General features: G+C 48.1%; 1 protein-coding gene and 1 long non-coding RNA gene across 3 annotated transcripts in view; both read right to left on the reverse strand.

Moving 5' to 3' along the window:
* Positions 1-22720, reverse strand: part of LOC138731618 (uncharacterized) — a 349611-nt gene extending 326891 nt beyond the window's left edge. Inside the window, exons 1-2 of the long non-coding RNA XR_011339178.1 lie at positions 22590-22720; positions 17987-18155 (exon numbers count right to left, since the gene is read on the reverse strand). This is a non-coding gene — a long non-coding RNA (uncharacterized lncRNA). The remainder of the gene's footprint in view (positions 1-17986; positions 18156-22589) is intronic.
* Positions 1796-7403, reverse strand: NEFL (neurofilament light chain). 2 transcript variants are annotated; one of them, XM_069877546.1, is made up of 4 exons: positions 6331-7403; positions 4658-4782; positions 3614-3864; positions 1796-2379 (listed from the first exon to the last, which is right to left on the reverse strand). In XM_069877546.1, the coding sequence occupies exons 1-4, from the start codon at positions 7393-7395 to the stop codon at positions 2204-2206; spliced, it is 1617 nt and encodes a 538-aa protein (XP_069733647.1). In that variant the 5' UTR covers positions 7396-7403; the 3' UTR covers positions 1796-2203. The 2 variants fall into 2 exon arrangements, with proteins under 2 accessions (XP_069733647.1, XP_069733646.1); XM_069877545.1 differs by having other exon boundaries at positions 3545-3864.
* Positions 22721-25623: the final 2903 nt, after the last annotated feature.

Genomic DNA, 25623 nt, shown 5'->3' on the forward strand with positions numbered 1-25623 from the left:
CCCTGTCCCTTGGGAGAAGAGCCCAGCTCCCTCCTCTCCACAACCTCCTTTTAGGTAGTTGTAGAGAGCAATGAGGTCTCCCCTCAGGAAGCAAAAAAAAAAAAAGACAATAAAGGAGAAGTAAATTCATATCTTGACTAGTTAAAAAGAGCTCCGAGTGCTTGTATAAAGGCAGGATGGGACAGAGCATTTAATATAAGCATTGTCCAATAAGGGACTTGTGTGAACTGCCAAATACCATCTCTTAGACTTGGTATTCGGCTGCTTGAACCAAGGAGTCACAGACTGAAATGAGCAGGTCTCCTGCAATCCACCAGTGGCTTTTAAATAGCACAGCAAACAGCAGGTCAAGCCTCTGGGCCACGGCACTGCAAGTATCCCCCCCACCCCCCAACACGGCTGTCCTAGAGCCAGAAAATAAAATCTTACTGTAAGAATAAGTCTGCATAAACACAGAAATATCTCCATTAAAACAGAAGGGAAATGTCAAAAGGAAAGCTTAAAAGAGATGTTGAAGAAAGGGAAAATGAGTTTGCCTCTGGTTCCCAAATGCATCAAAAAACTGAGAAAAGGGTTGGGGGGAACCTAAGCATTTGGAAATGATACTGGAACTCCCTGAACAGGAGTTACTGGAATTTTTACACACACATACAAGCTGTTTCCTGAATGGCTTTACCAAAGCTGCTTTTTCTTTCTTCTGCTGTTCTTCCTGGGAACGTGGAAATAAAAGAATTCAACGCTTACCTCATCCACCATCATTATCCTCTTTATAACTCTTGCAACACTGAAAAGGAAGATGAAATACCTCTAAAATCTGTACGTAAAATACCATCTGTATGAAATAAGTATTTCCTTTCACTCTGAACGCAGCCATTGAGGAGAATCAATGCAACCCAACTGATACCACCAAGTCCGTGTACAACATTAAACGTTACCCTAAAACTCTATGCAAAAAAATCCACCTAGCTCAGGATTCTGATAGTTTTTGTGCAGCCACGCGATGCCTGCTTTAACATGGGTTTCAGCAGGTTTAGTTTAGCTAAAATGGTTTAATTCACAGCATTAGTCTAGTAGTTGCTTTGATTTTACCCATCAACTTGACTCAATAGAAAATAAACGGGCTCAGAGCTCAGACACTGACATCGCTTTAGACTTGTCAGGCTTTGCTGCTGTTTGAGCTGTTCTTATTCTGCACCCAACCACAGATCAGACCTTTAATTCACGCGCAGGGCTTTAGAAGGCCCCAACAAGCTCTTGGAAGAAAACTCACCTCTTCAGTCCACATCGGATTGATGTAAAACAGCACCCTGGAAAGGCAGCTCCTTCAAGCAGCAGAGAACTCCTCCCCACACCATCCTCCCTTCCAACACCTCATCTTTAACACACAGATATTGCTCCCAGTCTCAGCTACCCTTGTGCTCATTCCCTCTTTCATCTATCAGACACAACTTCCCACCAGCCCTTCCCAGCCAGGTTTGCATTTTGCTTCTGCCTTGAAGTCCTCCTGTTCCCAAAAGGCAGGGGGGAGCTCCTGCTCGTGTGCATAGAACCACCCAGTGAGACCCAAACCAGTGCAAACAGCCCAGCCCAACACCAGTGTAATTTTACCACATTTCCACGTGAAAGTTTACAGCCCCAACAAAATATTTGGTCCATCTATTAGTGCAACCCTAGCATATCAGCCAGAGACAGAAACCACTAACCCACATCCTGCCCCACAGGCTTGAAAGACGAGTGCAATACACTTCACCAACCTTTCCACCACATTAGTGACTCAACACACACAAGGAATCCATGTTAAGCATTTCTGTAACTTTATTGACTAGCTTTATTGCACATACTCATTGAAGCCTCCATTATTTTACCCACCCAAGGTTTCCATTATTATTTTAAATGCAAGTTAAGGATAACTTTCATTCCCATGACTTATTATTTTTTTTTTCCCCCATTCTATATTTTAAGGTTCTGAATCACCCAAGAAAGACAAAACCCCTGAACTCATACGTGTAGACCATGCGGCATTCAGGGAGCAAGCCAGTGGGTGCTCTGCAAGCATACTGAGACTCTGCACAGAGAGAAACATCATAGATCATTAACTTTAAACCTCAGTGGTCACTGTATTAAATAGGTGAGACTGCAATTTTAGCTCAGTCAATCATCATTTGGCCTGTTGAGCTGATGAGAAAACTAGACTGCCTAAAAGTCAAGCCTTCTTCTTCACTTCACTCTCTTCCTTTCCTGCTGCTTCCTTCTCTTCCTTCTCTTCCTCACCAGCTTCCTCAGCCTCCTGAGATTCCTCCCCTTCTTCAGCTGCTGTTTCTTCCCCTTCTCCTTCCTCTTCCTCTCCCTCTTTGGCTTCTTCAGATTCTTCCTTAGCACCTTTGAAAGGCAAAAAAAAAAAAAGGAACATTTCACATCTATGTTCTTAACCCCAATTTCACAGGGGACCGCATCCCCGCAACCCTTCCACGCGACACGACTGGATGGCAGCCAGGTAAGCACGATGGGGCCAGCAACATGAAAGCAGAGAAATTTGCATTGGAATTGCAAGGGAGAACAACGAAACTACGCAACCATCTTCTCCTAGAGGGAGAAAAACGCTTTATGGGTCTTTTCAAGATCACAGCCTTGAAGAATATTGCCTGTGGACTCACTGCTCTATGATTTATCCAAAGAATTGAGTAGGAAAAGGAATCTTGTCCTTGCTCTCCAAATGGCTCTTAAGCTGCCGTTTCTTTATAATTAATCTTTACATTAATAAACTCTTCGAACAGTTCAAAGGCATTTCTGATACATTTAGGTTAAACCCTTCAGGGCTCTGCAACATGGTCTAGTGGTTGGTAGGAACGCTTGGACTCAATGATCCTGGAGGTCTTTTCCAACCTAGTGAAAGCAACTCTGGAAAACACCCCTTTTATATTTACTTTAAAACATTAGCTTAGTAAATAAACCACAAGGTAGCAAGGAAGTGGCAGGTATTTCAGTTGAACAAGAGAACTACTTAGACCTCAGGCAACAGATATTGCTATCACTGAACCCAACAGCTACATCCACAGACTGATGTTCCTGTTATCACAAGCTACTCCCTGGGAATTAGTATTTAGGTCAGGATGTTCTTGTTCCCTCTTTTTGAGGATGTCTGTAAGAGCTAAGCACTGTTTGCTGCCCTGTGAATATATCATTCAATGCTAATAAAGCATTATCATTCTTGGTTTTGGAAGCCTGAATGGAAAAAACAGCCAGTGATTTCCAAAGGGGTAGAGCAAGTGCTATAAATCTCCCTGATAACGAATATTTACCTTATGTTCCATTCAATATTCACTCTTCCCTGCTTAAATGCCGTGTTTAATACCACGATCCTCTGTTTATGCGAGCAGGCAATGAGAGGTCTAATGACTGGACATAATCATCATCAGGATTTCTGGGTTTTACTCCAAATGATGATCTAGGTGGTCTTTAAGATCCCTTCCAACCCAAGCTATTCTATGATTCTACAAGCAGGGTGAAGCATGAAAGAGAGGGCTTTGAAAGGAACTCTAAGTACCTTCCTCCTCTTCTTCAGCCTCTTCACCTCCTGCTTCTTCCTCACCTTCCTCTTTCTCTTCCTCCTCACCTTCCTCTGCGGGGGCTGCTTTGGCTTCTCCTGCTTTAGCAGCCTCAATCGTTTCCTCTATTTCAATCTGCTCTTCCTGGACGTGGCTGGAGTAGTACGTGGGGAAGGTTCGGGTTGTCATCAAGTAGGAGCTGGACTGGAGACCACTGTAAGCAGACCTGCCAAAGGTTGGGGCGGTCTGGGTGTAGCCACTGGTGATGCTGCCGACACTGGTGAAACTGAGTCTGGTTTCTTCACCTTCCAGCAGTTTCCTAGCAGGGAAAAAAAAAAAAGCAAGCAGAAATGCCTTACTTCTGCTGCAGATTTAGCTCCAGATCGAGGTACTATATTGCTTCGAGCAGTGCAAAACTATCCCATCATGAGTTTCTATGTGGCAGTGCCGCTCGATCATGGAATGATTTGAAAGTCTGAGGTACTCGTTACAGACAAGTCAATACTTTTCCCTAGTAGAAGAAATAAAGGGGAAGAAGCCTCTAGGATTAGGTTCCTATGGGAGGTGAAGGTGCATTTTAGCAGCCTGTAGGGTTGCATAGAACGTAGACATTATATTTTGATGCTGCATTTAGCTATTAGGCAAGGTTTAAAGCCACTTTCTCAATAATCCCCCTTGTGGCATTCACAGAAACTCTATTTTGGCATCTGCCCTTTCTCACACTAGCTGGGACAAAACATTCCACAGCAGCAAAATACTGCTGTAAAATATTTTCTTTGCTGGAGGCTGCTGCTAGGAGCTGAGAACAACCTGTACAAAGGCTGTTCTTCAAAGCATTTAAGGGATCTCCAGTTTTGAGAACACAGTATTAAGATGTTCCACGGATGTAAAAATCTCTTCACTGTAAATACCGAGCAGGTATTTTGCTTTAAGCAATATTTAACCCCAAAAGCATCGCTTCTTCCACAAAGAAGCCGATGGAGAAGACCTGGTTAAACTCTTGACATCCATCTATAAAATTTTTAGCTGGAAGAACAATAAATAAAATAGATTCAAAGAGAGAATGGGAACCTGATCCAAGTTCTGCCTTCCTACCACATTCCCCATCATACCTGTATGCTGCAATTTCGATATCCAGGGCCATTTTCACGTTGAGCAGATCCTGATATTCCTTCAGGTACCGAGCCATTTCGCTCTTGGTGGTTCTCAGCTCGTTCTCTAATTTGTTGATTGTATCCTGTTGGAAACGACAGCATAAAATTTCATTTTCCCACGTCTAGCAAGAATACCCTGTAAGGAATTTCTCCAATTCTATTAATTTAACCTTGCTCTAGCAGACAAACCGACTGCTCCAACTCCACCCTCAGCCAAAAAGGCACCGTTTACCTTTCCCTGGCAGGGTTTTTCCACCCCGACATCTACACTTGGTTTTTCCACCCTTAAAGAGCCCAATTTTCTGCTACCCGAGGGCCAAACCATGCATGAAATTCATGTAGCACTTCATTACAGATTTACCCTCTAGGTGCTATTTCTGGTTTTAGCTAGAGGATCCCTTTTTCACGACAGGGTAGTTAAGGCTTTATGAGCATCTAGATAAACGATGTACGATGCCCTAGACTCTGAGGCGTTTTGCACTATTTCTGGTTTTAGCTGGAGCACCTTTTTTGCACGACAGGGTAGTTAAGGCTTTAGAAGCATCAAGATAAGTGATGCACGATGCGTTAGACGAGAATCTAGATAAACGATGCACGATGCCTTAGACTCCGGGGTGTTTTGCACTATTTCTGGATTTAGCTGGAGCATCTCTTTTTCACGACAGGGTAGTTAAGGCTTTATGAGCAACTAGATAAACGACATACGATGCGTTAGATGAGCATCTAGATAAATGATGAATGATACATTAGATGAGCATCTAGATAAGCGATGTACAACGCGTTAGACTCTGGGGTGTTTTGCACTATTTCTAGTTTTAGCTGGAGCATCTTTTTCACGTCAGGATAGTTAAGGCTTTATAAGCATCTAGATAAACGATGTTCTATGTGTTAGACTCTAGTGCGTTTCGCACTATTTCTGGATTTAGCTGGAGCATCTCTTTTTCACGACAGCATAGTTAAGGCTTTATGAGCATCTAGATAAACGATGTAGGATGCGTTCAATGAGCATCTAGATAAATGATGCACGATGTGTTAGACGAGCATCTAGATAAATGATGCACGATGCCTTAGAATCTGGGGTGTTTTGCACTATTTCTGGATTTAGCTGGAGCATCTCTTTTTCACGACAAGATAGTTAAAGCTTTACGAGCATCTAGATAAACGATGTAGGATGTGTTAGATGAGCATCTAGATAAATGATGCATGATGCCTTAGAATCTGGGGTGTCTTGCACTATTTCTGGATTTAGCTGGAGCGTCTCTTTTTCACGACAAGGTAGTTAAGGCTTTATGAGCATTTAGATAAATGATGTAGGATGCGTTAGACTCCGGGGTGTAGGATGGCTTAGACTCCGCCATCCAACATCGCGGAGGGCTCTTAATACGACCCCAAGCGCGGGATTAAGACCCAAACGAGGTCAGGTGCCGCGACCCGACTCTACAGGCGTTTCGCGCTGCGGTTTTAGGACACCCTGGGGTTTGGATACGATCATAGAATCGTAGAATAACCGGGTTGGAAGAGACCCACCGGATCATCGAGCCCAACCGTTCCTACCAAACACTAAGGACGCATCTTTGCGCAACTGGAGAGCGCGCTGGCAGCATCCCCCAGCCCGGGGCACCCGTCCCCACCTGCAAGGCGGAGATGTCAGCGCTCTGCTTCTCCTCCAGCTCCTGCAGCTGCTTCTCCAGCGCCTCGTTCATGCCGCGGGTGGCCTCGATCTCCAGGGTCTTGGCTTTGAGGAGGCGGCGGCTCTCGGAGACCTCGTCCTTGGCGGCGCGGACGGCGTCGGTGTTCTTGGCGGCGCTCTCGCTGAGGACGGTGAAGCGGCTGCGGAACCACTCCTCGGCGTTCTGCATGTTGCGGGCCGCCAGCTTCTCGTACTGCGCTCGGATGTCGCGCAGGGCGGCGGAGAGGTCGGGCTTGGCCGACACGTCCATCTCCACCGAGAGGTGCGCGTACTGGATCTGCGCCTGCAGCTCGGCCAGCTCCTCCTCGTGCACCTTCTTGAGGAAGGCCAGCTCGTCCAGCAGGCTGTCCACCCGCTTCTCCAGCTCGGCGCGGGCCAGCGCCGCCTCGTCCGCCCCCTTGCGCACCTCCAGCAGCCGCGCCTCGGCGTCCTCGCGGCTCAGCACCTCCTCCTCGTAGCGCGCCTGCAGCCCCCGCAGCGTCTCCTCCAGGCTCTCCCGCTCGCCCTGCAGCGCCTGCTTCTCGCTCGCCGCCTCCTCGGCCGCCAGGCGCAGCTCGCGGATCTCCTGCTCGTAGAGGGCTCGGAAGCGGGACGGCTCGGCGTGTTTCTGCCTCAGCACCAGCAGCTCGGCCTCCAGCACCTTGTTCTGCTGCTCCAGCTCGTGCACGCGCTCGATGAAGCAGGCGAAGCGGTCGTTGAGGTCCTGCAGCTGCGCCCGCTCCTGGCTGCGGATGGACTTGAGGTCGTTGCTGATGGCGGCCACCTGGCTGAGGTCCAGGCTGTCCACCGAGTGCAGGAGGGACCCCGAGGCGCTCGAGGAGGAGGCGGCGGCGTAGCTCCTCCGCACCGACACCGAGGAGACCGGGGCCGAGAGGCTGGAGTAGGCGGAGCGCGCCGAGCCGAAGCCGCCGCCGCCGCCGCGCATCGCCGAGACGTGCAGCCGCGGGCTCTCGGCGTAGCGCCGCTTGTACGAGGGGAAGAACGGGTCGTAGCCGTACGAGCTCATGGCCGCCGAGGGGATGGGACGGAGGGAGACGGGGAGAAAGACGCCTCTGAGCCCACGCAGCGAGCGGCCGCCCCTATTTATCGGCGGGGGGAAAGGGAGGGAGCAGCCGCCGGGAGGAGCCGCGCGGGGCTGGGGCGGAGCGGGAGGGGGGGGGGATGGAGGAGGGGGGGATGGAGAGGATGGGGGGGATGGAGAGGGTGGAGGGGGGGATGGAGAGGATGGAGGGGGGGATGAGAGGGTGGAGGGGGGATGGAGAGGGTGGAGGGGGGGATGGAGAGGGTGGAGGGGGGTGGAGAGGATGGGGGGATGGAGAGGGTGGAGGGGGGGATGGAGAGGATGGAGCGGGGGGATGAGAGGATGGAGGGGGGATGGAGAGGATGGAGGGGGGATGAGAGGATGGAGGGGGGGGATGGAGAGGATGGAGAGGGGGATGGAGAGGGGGATGGAGAGGATGGGGGGGATGAGAGGATGGAGGGGGGGCAATGGGAGGATGGAGGGGGGGATGGACGGGGGCTGGAGAGGATGGATGGGGGGATGGAGAGGATGGGGGGGATGAGAGGATGGAGGGGGGGCAATGGGAGGATGGAGGGGGGGATGGACGGGGGCTGGAGAGGATGGATGGGGGGATGGAGAGGATGGGGCGGTGGAGAGGATGGGGGGAGGGGGATGGAGGGGGGGAATGGAGAGGATGGAGAGGGGAGGGTGGAGGGGGGGATGGAGGGGATGGAGGGGGATGGAGAGGGATGGGGAGAGGGGATGGAGAGGGATGGGGAGGGGGGATGGAGAGGGATGGGGAGGGGGGATGGAGAGGGATGAGGAGGGGATAGAGAGGAATGAGGAGGGTGGAGGGGGAGATGGAGGGGGTGGAGGGGGGGTGGAGTGGGATGGAGAGGGTGGAGAGGGGGATGGAGAAGGATGGGGAGGGGTGGGGGGGATGGAGAGAGGTGGAGAGAGGTGGGGGGATGAGAAGGGGTGGGGGAGGATAGAGAGGGATGGGGAGGGTGAAGGGGGGGATGGAGAGAGGTGGAGAGGGGATGGAGAAGGATGCAGGGATGGAGGGGGAGATGGAGAGGGATGGGGAGGGGGATGGAGGGGGGATGGATAGGGAAGGGAGGGGTGGAGGGGGAATGGAGGGGCTACGGGGTGGGGAGGGACGGAGGGGATAGAGAGGATGGAGAGGGGTGGAGGGGATGCAGTGGGGAGGATGGAGAGGAGTGGGGGGGATGGGGAGGCATTGGGGAAAGGAGAAGGGTGGAGGGGTTTGAGGGATTGGGGGGGGTGGAGAGGATGGAGGGGTTGAAGGGGATGGGGAAGGATGCAGGGGGCTTGCACTGGGACAGCCTGGCACTGCTCTCTCTGCATGCATTACCCTAACCACAGGTGCCCCCCCTCACCTCTCAAATGCCCCGCTTACAGCAGGAGCCTCCCTCCCCTCTCAGGTGCCCCATCACCTCACACCACCTTATCTGCAGGCTTTCCCCACATCTCAGGTGCCCCCCACGCCTCTCACTTCACCCTCAGCACAAGAGCTCACCTTGCCTCTCAGGCACCCCACATGCCTCTCAGGTGCCCCCCTCACTACAGGTGTGCATCTAACCCCACGCCACCCTCACCTCTCAGGTCTCTCCCTGACTTCTCAGGTGCCCCCATCACCTCACAGCACCCTTGCTGCAGGTGTCCCCCTCTCCTCAGGTGCCCCCCTCATTTCTTAGGAGCCCCACTCATCGCAGACCTCGCTCAAGCCTAACAACCACCCACCCCAGCCTGCCAGGACTCTCTTTTCCCTCACCCTCCACATCCCACAAGCCTCCCTGGCAGAATCATAGAATCACCAGGTTGGAAAAGACCTCTTGGATCATCGAGTCCAACCGTGGATCATCGAGTCCAACCATGGATCATCAAGTGCAACCATGGATCATTAGGTCCAACCATAATCCCCGGAGAGGTCATTGCCAATCCCAAGTGGTTCCTAATAACCAGGTAATTACCTGAATGAAGAAACAAATGCAGGGCATGGTTCGCAGTCCTAGCAGAATATGTTGATATCTGGTTATCCTGCTTTTCTTCCTCTGTTCCTTGGAATCCTCCAGAGGCAAAACCGTCTGCGGGCTGCACCACAGGGATTGAATTTTTGCTTTTGCCCTGTCTGGCTGACACAGAGACTGAAACTGCGCCCCAGCTACCTCTGACCTGGGTTCTTGGCCGCTGGTTGATTAGCACAAAAGTTTATTTATGCAGGAGAGACTTATCAGAAGTAAGATAGGAAAATATTGTGCGCAGCCTTCTTTGGATGCTGAAAAAGGTGATGGGAATGTGTCTCTCGGGGTCAGAAGAGCAAATTTATTATAAAATACATTCTTTAAAGTTGTTTTGAGGAAGGAATAAACATAGGCGTGGGTTGGGGGGCATTTAATGAGAGAGATACCACAAAAATGCTTATTTTCTTTGTAAAGAAAGGGGAAAGACAGGCATATATATAAATTACACGGTATGCCTGTCGCTAATTGCAAGGGTACTTAAGTATTTCTGGCTTAAAGATATGTTTGCTTAATACCAGTCATCTACTAAAGATAGACCAGGGTTAATTGAATTGTTTCCTACTGTAATCTAGTGATCTCAAATAGGACATTACCTGCTGCGTGGTGTCGTTCTTTTAGGTTTCGGGGCATGTGAATATGAGGGATATTGAGTTGTGAAGGGCAGTGGCCCGTCAGAGGCACAAAGCTGGATGGAGTTATCATAGAATCACCAGGTTGGAAGAGACCCACCGGATCATCAAGTCCAACCATCCCCATCAATCACTAACCCATGTCCCTCAGCACCTCGTCCACCCGTCCCTTAAACCCCTCCAGGGAAGGGGACTCAACCCCCTCCCTGGGCAGCCTCTGCCACTGCCCAGTGACCCTTAACTAATGACCCCAGTTAACTGCACCAAGGCTTAAGCATCTCTGCATGGCAGCAGAGCTAAGGAGAGACTTTATTTTGCAAATCTTGTGTCCCCGTTGAAGATCAATGGAATTGCTCTCAATTTACAAGCAAGTGAGGCTCCTACTCTAAATGCTTTTCCAAGTTCGCGATGCAGATTCCAGTTGCAGTGGCGTTAGGGCATGTTAGAAGAATTATGCATTATTCAGGCACTGAATGCGGCAGCACAGGTGACCTTTTATGTGCTGATCCATTTTAGCTGTAACAGCGATTGGTTTTAACTTTTTCACGAATTAAGTGGTTTGTGTAGGTTGTGGAGCACCCGGAGAAGGAAGGAACAACGTGGAGCTTGTAGCAGATGGAAAGATTCACAGCAGGCTTGTTTAGCGCTTCAGGGAGCTTCTGAAAACCAATCGTTGTGGGATCATAAAATCATTGAATAGTTTGGGCTGGAAGGGACCTTAAAGATCATCCAGTTCCACCCCCCCTGCCATGGGCAGGGACATGTCTCACTAGATATTCTACAAATGCAGACTGGCAGACCTTGTTTTATGCTGATGTATTTATGCTAAACTCCCCTACATTCAACTTGAGCATAAGATTTAATTATTAATGGTATCATTTATTATGCCATGTATTAATAAATGGCTATACCTCACCTTCTAAAAATAACTCCACTTCGTACCCCAGGAAAATGAGCTTTGTAATTGCAGGTTGTTAATACTCTTTCTCATTTATTTTTTTTTAGAGAGGGAAAAGGAGTGGAAAGCCTCTGCCAGCAGTGTGTGCCAGGAGGATGGGATCTGCAGACAGCCCTGCAGTGTTGAATTTCAGTGTGACTCAGAGGTAAGGATGAGGCTTTGTTACTACAAGGAAAAGCAAGCTACTACTGAAGGCATCCTGCTTTGGAAACTGGTGTTTCCAGGTGCAAAGCAGTGTCAGCTCTGATTTCCCCATTCCCTTTGTTTCCCTTTTGTTGCTTTTTGCCGTAATGCGGAGGACAATCCAGCCCCTTGCTGCCTTATTGTTGGAAAAATGATTGAAGTAGTAGTGAACAAAGGAACAGGGTGAAGAGTGGCTTCCAAGCAGAATTGAATGGTCTGTGCTATTAGTCTTGTCTTTGTTTAAAGCTGCATTGACAAAAGCAGACAGGCAGTCACTAGAGAGGAGCTGAGTCACCCAGCAGCTTAGCAGAGTGTCCATCTGCTGAAGCTAAAGCTGCTCTCTTGCTGCTTCGGTTAGGTGTGAGTATCATGATTTCATCTCACACAAACCTTAGGCAGAGGAATCCCAAGTCCAAGTGTACCCCTTGAAAACCTCCTCTTGGCTGGCTGACCTGGATAATGCAAATTATCATGATGGATGATATAGAAATAACAGTAGGGATGGGATGGGATGGGATGGGATGGGATGGGATGGGATGGGATGGGATGGGATGGGATGGGATGCGATGGGATGGGATGCGATGGGATGTGATGGGAGTTATGCAGTCACAAGCAACTGCTGCATGAGCAAAGCGAGCAGCTCTCAGACAATACATTCTGGTTGGTGCATTTCCCTCTGCTATTGACATGTACTCGATCTACGAAGGGTGTTTCCTCAAGGAAGAGTTTAGGGCAAAGAGGGGAGATTGAGGTGAGATCTTAGGCAGAAATGTTTTGCTGGGAGGGTGGGGAGGCCCTGGCCCAGGTTGCCCAGAGCAGGGGTGGCTGCCCCATCCCTGGAGGGGTTCAAGGCCAGGTTGGATGGGGCTTGGAGCCCCTGATCCAGTGGGAGGTGTCCCTGCTTATGAGATCGTCCAGTTGGAACTGGATGGGCTTTGAGGTCCCTTCCAACCCAACCCAACCCATCCCATGGTTCTATAGTTCTATGGCTAAGCCCTGTGCTAGGGCCTCATTGAACATAAAAAAGTTACTTGAATGCAACCAGTCAGTGAAAATTCCCTTACGCTGAAAAACACTTGAATTCTAATGGAGTTTGCCTTTTTTCTTTTAATGAAAGAATAGTTTCCCCAGCAGAAAGCGTAGCAGGTATGTTTGGGGTTGAGGTGCATGGCAGAATGAAGTCTTGTTACCTGGGAGAAGAGCCCAGCACCCACTTCACCCCAACCTCCTTTCCAGGAGCTGCAGAGAGCGATGAGGTCTCCCCTCAGCCTCCTCTTCTCCAGGCTAAACAGCCCCAGGTCCTTCAGCAGCTCCTCGTAAGACTTTGTCTCTTGTGTTTTAGGAAGCCTGCTTCCTATATTCCGAACAACCTTTTGCTCTGAGACAACACTACCATGGTTTGTCAAAGCCCACCTGGAATTTTGCCTGCAAGGACTGAAATACAGTATCGGGAAGACAGAAGAAATGCTAATAAGTGTTTAATTTATTTCGTTTGAACAGCCATTTGCTTTGTTTGTGCCGTATACAGCAAGTGCCTGAGCAGCTTTCATTATTTCATTATTGCTTACACCAATTCTGTTTTGCTGCGCACAGTAACACTAATTTGCTCACTTGGAGTTTGTTCCATCTCTTGATTACAAGAGCTACAGGAACCAGCCAGCCACTTCTTTCATCTGAGCTCTATCAACGAATGCTTAATTAGAAGATTCATTAGCTTTGTTTACTCTTTTTAACAGGACTCCAAACTGGGCCACAAAATCTGATGGCAGATTCCTCCTTGCACTTTCAGGGGTTCATTGTTAGCTCCCACAATCAATTAAAAAGACGTTCTGCTTTTGTTTGATTCCAGCAATTAAGCATAAACAAACAGGTTCTTGGACAAAAAGAGCTCCCCTACCTTGCCAGCTGCAGAGCAATGGACGTGGTTTGAAAAATCCCTCTCAGCCCATTGTGATCATTCTCTCATTTGCAAGGTCTCATTTGCTTCAAATGGGGCTTCTGCCAATGTGAGAAATAAAGGTTTGGACTCCAGAGCCTGCAAACCACATCAGAGGGTTGGTGTAAGTTGGCGCTGGGTTCTTGGCTTCCCTGACGTCCTGCCACTTAGGGCTGCTGGATAATCTGAGCTTCATCTTTTCCTTTTGCCTCCTTGTGAGTGATCTTACCCGTCTTAAAGCTGTCACCAGAAAAGTGGTGGTTTACGATGCCATAAAATATGAAGAATAGTTGTGACCATTCTCAACTGAATCAGCTTCTGATGAGTCGCAACAGAGAATGGAACACAATTCTGATTCTCCTCTCATTAGTATTAACTCATCGGTCTTAACGACTGCAACATCTCATTTGCACTGGGTTGTGCAAGGCTGGAATCAGTCAGGTGGGTCTGATGGGACATCCCTGTCCTCGTACGGGATCATCACCCTTGCAGCCACCTCTGGACGCGTTGCAACATCTCCATCTCCTTCTTACATTGAGGATTCCAGAACTGGACACAGAACTCCAGCTGAGGTCTCCCAAGAGAGGAGCAGAGGGGCAGAATCCCCTCCCTTGCCCTGCTGGCCACGTTGCTTTGGATGCAGCCCAGGACACGGTTGGTTTCTGGGCAGTAGGAGCAGCAGAATGTGCATCTCTACGAATCTTTCTTTCCCTGTGCCATTATCTGGTGGGGTTTTCTACTCTCAGTCTACACTCGCACATGTTAGATTGGATATTAGGAAAAATTGCTTTACTGCAAGAGTCCTGAAGGACTGGGCCAGGCTGCCCAGGGCTGGAGGAGTTCAAAGAACACGTAGACGTGGCACTTCAGGACATGCATACGCAGCAATCAAATTTATGTGGGTTGTGCACAAAGCCACCTCTACCTTTTAGTGCGTGTATAATCTTCCCCCATGCGGATGCGCAAGCATTTCCTAGCAAGATCTAAGCATCCCGTTATTTAATACTCTGGCATGTATTGCTGACCATAAAACACTGAAGAAAAGTGAGCAATAAAGCTGTCTGCCTGTTGTACCGCAGTGTGTTGACTGGTTAAGTTTCACAGCAGCGAGAAGATGCCCAGCTCTGCAGTATATGAATAAAAATTACTACTGCAGCCAGTGCTCCTCATTTCCTACAAGAGATCTTCCTGCATCCCTCACATTCTTGGTATTTGAGGGCGATAGTCAAGGGTTTATGCAGAATGGTGTAGAATACGGAACGCAGCCCATCGTCTTGGTTCTGTGCTAATATCACTTAAGCGAAGCGCTCACAGAGGTCTGCAGGGGTTTGATCTCTGGCGCTGCTCCTCCTCGAGAGAAAATGGCTTTGCACCACTCCCATGCATAGATTAAATCGCTAACGATGCAGTGAGGGGGTCTCATGGCATGAGTTAGCTGTGAGGACTGAAGTGGTTGCTCAATAATACTAATCATAGAACAGTTTGGGTTGGAAGGGACCTCAAAGCCCACCCAGTCCCACCCCTGCCATGGGCAGGGACACCTCCCACTGGATCTGGGGCTCCAAGCCCCATCCAACCTGGCCTTGAACCCCTCCAGATATGGGGCAGATGAGAAGTGGCTGGTTTTTCTTTTTATTTGTGCAGCTTTTTGAGGGAAATAGAAATTTCATTTCCATTAAAACTATTTTTTGGTGGTTTTTCTTGCTTTTTGAGTGAGGATTGCTCAGAACTGGAACCCTGCCGGTGGGTAGGTCTTGTGGTCTTTCATTGCTCAATAATAAAAACATTGAATCTTTCAGGGTTTGGAGTTTTGACAGGCTCCCAGGCTTTTGTCTCGCGTTACTACATCTGAACAGCTATAATGTTATGTGACAGCCATCACCTTCTGTGATCGGGAAACCTAAAATCTAGTTGGTCCCATAGTGTGGGAGAATCATCTCAGCCTGGGAATAGTCTCTGGCCGTTGCGATAGGTGTTTCAGGCAGTTCTGTGCAGGTATAAAGCAACATGAATGCCTTTGGGCTCTCCGTGATGCTCACAACAGAAGGCAAGGCTTGCTTAGATCAGGATCTGTCATACCCACTCTTTTAACATTTCTGCTCTCCTCCTGATAAGCTCTTGGCCCATTCTCATCATAAGAAATTCCTCCTTCTGTCCAGTCTAAATCTACTGCTTTCCAGTTTATCCCCATTGCCCCTCGTCTTATCACTCCAAACCTTTGTGAACAGTCCCTCCCCAGCTTTCCCGGAGCCCCTTTCAGCACTGGAAGCTGCTCTAAGGTCTCCTTGGAGCCTTCTCTTCTCCAGGTTGAACAACCCCAACTCTCTCAGCCTGGCCTCCAGCCCTCGGATCATCTTTGTAGCCTCCTCTGGACCCGTTCCAACAGCTCCATCTCCTTCTTATGTTGAGGATTTTGTACAAGAGAAATAAATGTATTACTGAAATAACAACGCAGAAGCACTTAGGCATCCCTGACTAACCAGTCTCAGCATGGTTATTTGGCGATGCCAGAAGCTATTCAGTCATTTCTTTTAGTTAGTCCAAACCCTCAAAGGGGCGTTGTGGCTGTGGAGCTGATGGCTCGGAGCGTTACCTCCTCAGTGATTTTCTGCTTCCTGGCTGGCAGGAGAAATGGGAAATGTGCACTTGCACCATCTCCAGTAATTAACCAGCAGGGCTGTGGTAGATAATTCGGGTTTTCTTAGCTGATCCATTGCAATAGGGATGAGATTCCTGCAGCTCAGAGCAGCGCGGTTTCTAGACCTCCACAGTATAAAAATGAAATACACCTTCAAGGCTCTGCTGACTCACAAACACAGCCATCAGACCTGACTGGAAGCAGTATTAACTTTGCTTTTGAAGGAGAATAACCTGGCCATTTGTTATGAGGAAGGATAAAGCACTTGAGATGGGGCTGTAGAGAATAGCTCTGAGTAGGCGGGAATTGGGGAAGATGCAGTAGCCAGATATATCCTTTTATCTCTTTTTTTTTTCTTTTCTTTTTGCTTCTGTTGATGGAATCCATCCGAGGATGTTTGTGAAGCTATAATAAGCATATTTCAAATCCTAAAGCCAAACTGAAAGGTCATGTTTCACCTTCCAATAGAGCAGAGCTGGGCAGCAGCGTAAAAGCTGTTTGTTTGCAGGGAAGGGTTTTATGGGTGGATTCTCCCTGCTTGCAGATGGGATGAGCTGTGGGAAAGCTGAGAGAGCTCTCTGACCTACACTACATGAGTATAATGGTTATATGTCCTTGAAAGGGTCATTGGGCACTGGAACAGGTTACCCAGGGATGGGGTTGAGTCCCCTTCCCTGGAGGGGTTTAAGGGACGGGTGGACGGGGCGCTGAGGGACATGGGTTAGTGATTGATGGGAATGGTTGGACTCGATGATCCGGTGGGTCTCTTCCAACCTGGTGATTCTGTGATTCTATGATTCCTTTTCTGGTGTACGGGTATCAAAATGATTAAACGGATGGGAACGAGAAATGACCAGAAGAGATTGTAGCAAAGGGTTCTCACATATGTAATTCACTAAACCATCAAACCAGGAGGGTTTAGTGCCAGTTTGAGGTGCTGTACTTACATCAGTTCATGCTTTCTAAATCCAGCTAAGATTCTCTCTTCCAGTTCCATGCTCTGAATGGGAATTCCTGGGAATTTTCATTTGGTAAGGGACAGAAGCACAGGATAAAGCACTGCTAATCTCTTTGGGTTGCTGCACCACACACTGTGACAGGAGAGCATATTGCTTCCCTGGAGGCCCTTTCCATACTGGAAGTTGCTCTAAGGTCTCCTCGGAGCCTTCTCTTCTCCTGGCTGAACAATCCCAACTCTCTCAGCCTGTCCTCATATGGGAGGTGCTCCAACCCTTTAATCATCTTTGTAGCCTCCTCTGGACCCGTTCCAACAGCTCCATCTCCTTGTCATATTGTCCTCTACCCAATATGATCTTTAAATCTGGTTTCGTCTGAAGTTCTGGTTAAGACCAGCAAGTCTGGAGATCAGATATTAAGATAAGTGGATTAGATGCTATGAGTCTGCAGATTCTGCTGAGGAGAGAAGCTATTCTGGCAGCTTGCAGCCCTGGAAACAGCAGCTGCTGCAGCTCCGCAGAGTCAAGAAGAAGCAAATACCTTTATTCCTCAGCACAGCAAAATCAGATTGGGGTGAGGGTGCATTTTCGGGCTGTCTCCTCACAGTGCATCTGTGTGGGATAGCTGAGGGGGAGAAAAGAGAAAGGGAGGAGTTATTTCTAATAGGAATATGCAGCCTGATGAGTAAGGCAGGAGGAAACCGATTGATTTCGATGCCCCCCCGAGGTTTGCTGGGGCTGCGTTTAGACAGGGAAAACAAGAAACGCATTGCAGGTTTCGTTTAGGCTGGCCAAGACTGTACAACCGCATTGAGGGCTTGCCTGGAGGGGCAGAGTTATTACCCATGTAATCTGACCTACATCATTCTTTCAGGAGGTTTGCCATGCCTCGGAGCAGCCTGCAGCGGGATGAGAAATGCTGGGAAAGGAAAACGCTGCAGGAAGGATGAGTTCTGGGTTTGCAGCTCCCTGGGGGAAGACTGCAGTGGTTTGGTGCTCCATGTACTCCTCCAGCACCTCCTGCTGGGAATTTACCCCCCTGGAGCTGGAATTTAGGGGGAGATGGGAGAGCAGAAAGGGAGCAGAAGCTTTTTTTTTTTTTTCTGGGCTTTCCAGGGAAGGAGATGGAATCTGCCTGCATGAGGTCTAAATATTATTGTGTCCAGTTCTGGAATCTTTAACATAAAAAGGAGATGGAGCTGTTGGAACGAGTGCAGAGGAGGCTACAAGGATGATCAGAGGGATGGAGCACCTCCCGTATGAGGACAGGCTGAGAGAGTTGGGGTTGTTCAGCCTGGAGAAGAGAAGGCTCCAAGGAGACCTTCTAGCGACCTTCCAGCACCTGAAGGGGCTCCAAGAAAGCTGGGGAGGGGCTGTTCACAAAGGCTTGGAGTGATAGGATGAGGAGCAATGGGGATAAACTGGAGAGGGGCAGATTTAGATTAGACGTAAGGAAGAATTTCTTCACTATGAGAGTGGTGAAGTCTTGGAACAGGTTGCCCAGAGCAGGGGTGGCTGCCCCATCCCTGGAGGTGTTCAAGACCAGGTTGGATGGGGCTTGGAGCCCCTGATCCAGTGGGAGGTGTCCCTGCACATGGCAGGGGGTGGAACTGGATAATCTTTCAGGTCTCTTCCAACCCAAACTATTCTATGGTTCTATAATAAGGGGCTAGGACTGGTGTATCAGGGGCAGCAAAAGAGGCAGGTGCAGCCCAAGGGAAAAACTTAAGCAAAGTTTCTCTGCATGCTTAGGAAAGGATGAGATACGGTAAGGGGAGATTTGACCTTTCACAAATATAAAAGGAGGGAGCAAACTCTCTTGCATCAGCCCTTGGTGGTGTCCTCTACCTGTAACTGCAGGGATGTGATGCTGGGACCTTTGATAGGAACGGTTGGACTCGATGATCCGGTGGGTCTCTTCCAACCTGGTTATTCTATGATTCTATGATTCTATGACCCTGTGCTGCCTTCCCTGCAGTGGGAATTTGTGGCTATCTAGTGGCTTGCTCTAAGCAGAGAGGGGAAGGAAGAAGGAGAGGGGATTGTTTGACTAGCTGCTGTCAAGTGCTACTCAAGTGGAGCTTAGAGACAGCATCGCCAAGTCTGCCTCTTCCCTCCTCCCTCTGGGAAGCTGCTGCTTCTGCAGCAGGTCCAGTTTCTGGCAAAAGTTCAACACTGCACCAACTTTCAAGCAGAGAAGAGGAGGGAGGGAGGAAGGGAGGGAGAGAGGAGGAGAGTCCCGCATAGAGGAGGAGCTACCATGTCCCAAGCTCCCTTTGGCCAGAAGCCCAACGGCTGCAAGCAAAGAAAGGATCGGAAAGAGCAAGTCTTCCCTTTCTCACTCAGAGTGATGCTTGCTTTGCCCCTGTTTTCATATAATTAACAAGTTTTCAATGGCCTTATTGCCTCCAGACTCCGTGCCAAGAGGTAGTGTTTGTGGCTTATGCTGCATAAAACTCTCCTTAAAGTAGCCATAAGTGATGCAACAAAATGGACTGATCGGGGTATCCATGGGATCAGAACTATTGTCTCCCAGGGAAGGTTTATTTTCCCCCTTAGTGTTCTGAGAGATGGGGCAAGGTAAAAATTTAGGGGTAGGGAGGAGAAAAAATCCACTTAGACTCCCAGAAATATGAGCAACACCCAAGAGGAAGGTGTTAAATAAGGAATGGAAGGGTAGGATGGAGATAGGAGGACATCAAGACAAGCAAGCAGCCTCCCTTGCTTCTCTACAGCCTTTGCCGAGCTCTGGTTTTCAAGGCAGTGTTTGTGGACAGCAAGTTCTTCTCCCCACAGGAACTGAGCCCAGTTCTGCAGTGGGGGGAGCCCAGTTTCCCACCAGTCAGCCTGAGAGGATCAGGTTTTCTGCCTGCCCTTGCTCACTGAGCAACTCTTGTTCAAAACAAAGCATGCGATTCCTCTCCCACGTGCACGTCCTGCAGGAGAGCAGCTCCAGTTGTGTGGGGCTGGACACACAGAACTATTTGGCCCTTCTTTTTCTTCTTCTCTCCTAGGACAGTTGTTAAAGTCAGTGATGTGGAGTTATGTGAGAATTATCATAGAGGCATAGAATAGCTTGGGTTGAAAGGGAACTTAAAGATCATCCAGTTCCACCCCCTGTGATGGGCAGGGACACCTCCCACGGGATCAGAGGCTCCAAGCCCCATCCAACCTGGCCTTGAACCCCTCCAGGGATGGGGCGGCCACCACTGCTCTGGGTGACCTATTCCAGGGACTCATCACTCTTCTCGTGAAGAAATTCCAACTTATGTCTAGTCTAAATCTGCCCCTCTCCTGTCTATACCCATTGCCCCTCGTCCTATCACTCCAAGACTTTGTGAACAGTCCCTCCCCAGCTTTCTTGGAGCTCCTTCAGGTACTAGAAGCTGCTCTAGGGTTTCCTCAGAGCCTTCTCTTCTCCAGGCGGAACAACCCCATCTCTCTCAGCCTGTCCTCGTACAGGAGGTTCTCCAGCCCTTTGATCATCCTTGTAGCCTCCTCTGGACCCATTCCAACAGCTCAATCTCCTTCTTACGTTAGACGGGGCTCAGGAGAAGAGGGATCTGCTGCTCCCTGTGTGTAGGAGGTGAACACGGCCGAGTGGAAGCTAATAGCATCGCTGCAGCTCTATGTGAGGGTGGTGACCTCTGTGGATTGCAGAGGGGAGAAGGGAACCTCGCTGATGCTCCCCCTGGAACCAGGGAATGGGCTCCATGGATGTTCTGGGAAGGCAATGGCTATGGAGGGAGCTGTGGCTCTTGCAGGTATTTGCAGGGAGATTTGGGAGCAGGAGAGGAGTCGCTCTCAGCCAGAGGGGGTCTGGCACAGGTGCAGTCTCTCTCCAGCAGCTACTGCTTAGGGACCCTGTGCTGACAGCCTTGGAAGGGCGGTGGCTGCTGACATGCTCCTTTTTATTTTTGCCGCAGAAGGATGCTGAGTCACTCCTGCAGCGCCTGCTCCTCCTCTTGAACTTCCCAGTCTTTCCTAAAACTGAGGGAGGCAGCTCAGACTCCTCTTTTTCTCTAGCCTGACTTTCTTTTTTTCTCTTCTCTCTCCTTTGCTCTTATTTCCCCCCCTTTTCCCACTCCCAACCAAACGAAGACTTTGCTTTAGAATAAACATTTATGGCTGTAGCTGCCCTAAGGTGATGCTGAATCTATTTCTCTTTTGGTAATGGATCTTCTCGTTCCTCTAGAGAGCAGCAATAACATGTGATGAATACAGCGAATGCTGCAGCAATTTTCTTCTTTAAAGGAGCCCTCCTGGGCATTGAATCAGCAATGATTATCCATCGAGCAGACATTTCTTGGAAGAAGGGCTGGGGCGGGAGAAACATGATTTTTTTGTGTCTTTTGCTGGAATAAGCAGCAATAAAGCACTTGGTACCTCTCCTTCCCACCGCCTGCTGTACAAGCTGATCCTTTAACCTCTTCTTCCTCAGGGATTGCTGCAGAACATCTCAGTAACACTCTCCAAAGCCTCCCAGCCTGCAGCTTTAGGGAGGATGCTCTGCAGGGAAATAGGAAGGTGAAAGATGAATCCCAGGGCAGGACCGCGCCTGCTTCACAGAGGGGCTTTCATCTGCAATGCCACACAGGGATTTATTAAACAAAGGGTCCCGTTTGATAGGAATGTTTGATAGGAATGGTTTGATAGTGTTTGATAGGAATGGTTGGACTCAATGATCCGGTGGGTCTCTTCCAACCTGGTGATTCTATGATGCTGTTCTCCTGAAAATCCAAATACTCATTTAAGCAAGCTCTCATGTCAGTGGATGATGACTTATTGCTTCATGTCTTACAGCTCTATATTATTATATCCTATAATCTTACTTCCTTCCTATGATTAGAGATGTTAGCACTGCATTTCTTTTTAAGATTAGCTCCCACTTCCTCTTTTAGAATCCCATTTTCATTTGTTCAGCACTTTAATATGAAAAAGAAAAAAAACCAAAGCCTAACTTTTGCTTTAGAAGCTCTTTTGCCTTCCGATATTTTAAAGCAGGGTCTTGAAATTTAATAATCAGGCATTATTTCACCGTCCTATCTTGTTTTGTTTGGACGCGTTAGGATGAATTCTTTTAATTAAGTGGTCATGCAGAGTTTTATTCCAGAACACTTGTAGATTTATACAATAAATTACAGTTTATATATTAATATACTTTATTTGATCTGCTTCCTGTAGTGTTTAACCCCCTGTGCTGTTTACAGCATACAATCCAAATTCTGTATTCTGAACCTTTAAATTTTATATCGGTTTTTTTCCCCCATTGTGATCACCCTGATAATAAACTATAAAATGCATAAAATGAAATATAGCCAAGAAGAAACATTTTATCATGTAACAAACCATTAAAAGCCTCCTGCAGGTTTCAGGACGAAGGAAGGCCAGTTACAGCCAGTCCCACAATAAATCTGCCTTATTGCCTCTTTCTGGCTTGAAGTCTGACTGCAGGCTCAGAAATAGCCGCAAGACCAGCCCACAAGAAAAATGTTGATCATTAGTCTCCACTGCTTCTAACTCTATTTCATTTATTTCATTTCAGTAGACACAAATCTGTTCGTCTCTTGTGAGACCTCATCTGGAGGGTTGTGTCCAGTTCTGGAATCCTCAACACAAGAAGGAGATGGAGCTGTTGGAACCAGTCCAGAGGAGGCTATAAGGATGATCTGAGGGATGGAGCACCTCTTGTATGAGGACAGGCTGAGAGAGTTGGGGTTGTTCAGCCTGGAGAAGAGAAGGCTCCAAGGAGACCCTCTAGCGACCTTCTAGCACCTGAAAGGGCTACAAGAAAGCTGGGGAGGGACTGTTCACAAAGGTTTGGAGTGATAGGACTGGGGGCAATGGGGATAAACTGAAGAGGGGCAGATTTAGACTGGACAGAAGGAGGAATTTCTTCACAATGAGGGTGGAGAGGCCCTGGCCCAGGTTGCCCAGAGCAGTGGTGGCTGCCCCATCGCTGGAGGGGTTCAAGGCCAGGTTGGATGGGACTTTGGAGCCCCTGATCTAGTGGGAGGTGTCCCTGCCCATCACAGGGGGGTTGGAACTGGGTGATCTTTAAGGTCCCTTCCAACTCAAACTGTTCTATGACTCTATGATCTAACTCTAGGCAGCCGTCCTTGGCACAGCCCTGCCCCAGATCTCATCAAATCCTAATCCTAACTTGCTTGGGAAAATGATTTTCGTGGAGAATTTGCTAGAAGGATAAGAACTTGCAAACTTCTTTCTGAGCTCTGAAATCCAGGCTTCTCATGAGCTGCTGGTCAGATGCAGGCAAACCTCGTTGCAGAGTCCGCTCACATACTTATTGTTTCCTTTTCCAAGTCTGATTTCAGCTCAGCCGGTCCTTGCTGCACATCTTTGGGGTATGCAGATGTTGCATAATGGATAAGTTATTTTTCTCGTTGAAGGACAAGAGGCTTGGAATGGAGGCTCGGGATTAGGAAATCTTTTTTGTCGAGTCCTGCAATTTTCATAGAGTGATTAATGTAGACAGAAGCATCAATCTGTCTGCCTGCAACATCAGTTACGTCAGGCTTCGAGATTTCATTTGAATAGCTTTAAGGGGATTACTCAAGTTAATAAAGACTGTGTGTAGGAAGACTGCCGGTCTTCCCTTCTCCATGTGCCTCTCTCTTCCTCCCACACCTACCTTAAAAGTCTCTGAGGCTGATAAAAAGCTTCAGAACAGTTGGAAGTGATGCCTGTGCCTCTTCTCTGGTAGCTGATAGGCGATCATTCCTAATGCACTTTATGTAGCTACAAAAGCACTATTAAAAACTGGGCTCCTGAAATGTAATAGTTTATCAAACAAATAGAATTAAAGGATGGAGGAAGATAAAGGGGAGAGGAAGCTTGAAGATTTTTTCCAGCTATTTAATTCCACTACGTGTTTCTAAATATTTGATTGGCTAAAAATAAAGCGTTGTCTCGTTCTGGTGCTTTTAATCTACAGATCTCAAGATGCATCACAAACATTACTCAGTCCTCTTCAAAGGAGATTTGGATTGTCCTACCTAAATATTAGTTAAAGAATGTTTAAGTGGCACTGGCCATGTTTTCTAAAGCTGGCCCTATTTCATTTGTTCTTTATAAAGCCCATGAGCACCTAATGGCAGTTGGTGTCTTATGTTAATACATTTGATTATTGATTCTGGTTGGGGATCTGATCAGTGTCTTTCCAAATGGGAAAACCTAGCAGCGTCTTTCCTGCCGTCTGTCAACATTTGGAATGATTATATCCAAAATGAAGTGTCTTATTTCCCCAGGCTAGGACACCAGATACATAAACCCATCCTATTAAAGCAGTAATTTACTTAACAAGGCACAAAATTGGCTTGCCATCCCATGAATAACTGGAATAACTATCTGCCATCTGAGCCCTTGCTGCAGCCACTAATGCAGAGTGAGATTTGCAAGGTTTGGCTGCATCGTGTGTTAAAAGAGCTCACATATACGGATGGAAATGCCACCTGGGATGGGGATTTATAGATAGACCCCTTCCAAACCCCTGAACCTGTGCTTGCATGGCAGAACAGGCAGGTGTGAAGAGGAGGCGAACACAAAGCAGAACAGGCTGTGTTTATTCTAGCATCAATCATCCCTGCTTAGAAAAAGCTTTATTTTTTGTGGGGGTCTGAGGATTCTGCGTGCTTGATGTCTTTATATGATGTGGAACAGCATATAAAGGATTGACTAGGGGGGATACGTGTGCCCTTTAACATCCCAACCTTTGTGCTTTCTCAGATCAGAGATCTGGAAATGGGATAAGAATGTAGAAGTGGTAACTTTTCATTCCAGGAATCTTTCATTTCAGTAGTATAAAGCAGCTCTGTTTTCCACAAATCCACTATCATGGTCTGAAATTGAGGATAATACGAAAGGTACTCAAGGCATGGCTCACTCCGACCGTAGGTCTTTATCATGATAATATTGCCTAGCTGGATATCATAGTGTGTTTAGCACAGATCTTAGTAACATTTAACCTACATCTGGATGTCTTCTGGGTCACTTCACTCTATGAACCGTTCACCTCCCTGTCTCACACCACCACAACCCCCCTCAAGCAGAGATCTGCTCTCTAGGAGCTGCAGTTAAGGCTTCCCTGCCTGCGTTTGGATCTGATGGGTTTAATTGCAGCGCTCCAGCTGCAGGAGATAAGACCGAGAGCAACTGGGAAGAGCTAGAGAGATTGGATCCCAGGTGGTTTGTGGGTGAAAGCACGATGCAGGTTATCAATTAGGGGGGTGGCTTATAAATGGGCATCAGGAGGCACATGCTGATTGAAGGTAATTGCTTTATTAGAAGGAGGTAAGCATGCACTAAATAGAAAGCTAGGGGTCTGTCAGCACGTTAAACAGCATTTGTTTATTAACATCTAAGGGTATCTGTACGTTACACATACGTCATTGTTATTAGCTCCTGCCTTGCTTGGGGCTAAAATTTGAATCTCTGAGTTTCAGAGCCAGAGATGTTAGTGTAAGCGCTTCAGGTAATGAATTTGGTCCCGAGGTTGGTGTTAGGTTTATTTATATTGATCAGCTACTCCCTGAACAGGCAGCTTTACAACTTGGAGTAGTAGAGAGACCAAATCTTCACCTGTCATCCTCAGAATAAACCAAGCTTAATGCTTGGTTAAAGCTTAAATGCTTAAAGCTTAGTAGCTTTAGGAATAGCAGTAGTGGTAGAAAGGGAAGTACAGACCGTAGTAACCTCCCAGAGGGACTGTTAGACCTCAGCACCCACATATGAGAAGAGTCTAGCAGAGGCTTGTGTCTTAGTTCTCCAAAAGTCAGATCTTTGTTTGGGGTTCTGGCTGAATCTTTGCATTTGCTAGTGTCATAGCAATAAATAAACACAAAGACGGAGACTCAAGATGATTGTTCTTGT

Source organism: Phaenicophaeus curvirostris, chromosome 27 (genome assembly GCF_032191515.1).
Source record: "Phaenicophaeus curvirostris isolate KB17595 chromosome 27, BPBGC_Pcur_1.0, whole genome shotgun sequence".
In the NCBI taxonomy this organism is placed as follows: Eukaryota; Metazoa; Chordata; class Aves; order Cuculiformes; family Cuculidae; genus Phaenicophaeus; species Phaenicophaeus curvirostris.

Excerpts from the sequence above, each read along its gene's own strand:
- NEFL (XM_069877545.1), bottom strand. The coding sequence starts at position 7,395 with ATGAGCTCGTACGGCTACGACCCGTTCTTCCCCTCGTACAAGCGGCGC. Across the intron at positions 4,783-6,330 it reads CTGACATCTCCGCCTTGCAG|GATACAATCAACAAATTAGA; the intron begins GTGGGGACGGGT and ends CGTTTCCAACAG. Across the intron at positions 2,380-3,544 it reads GGCTGAAGAAGAGGAGGAAG|GTGCTAAGGAAGAATCTGAA; the intron begins GTACTTAGAGTT and ends TGCCTTTCAAAG.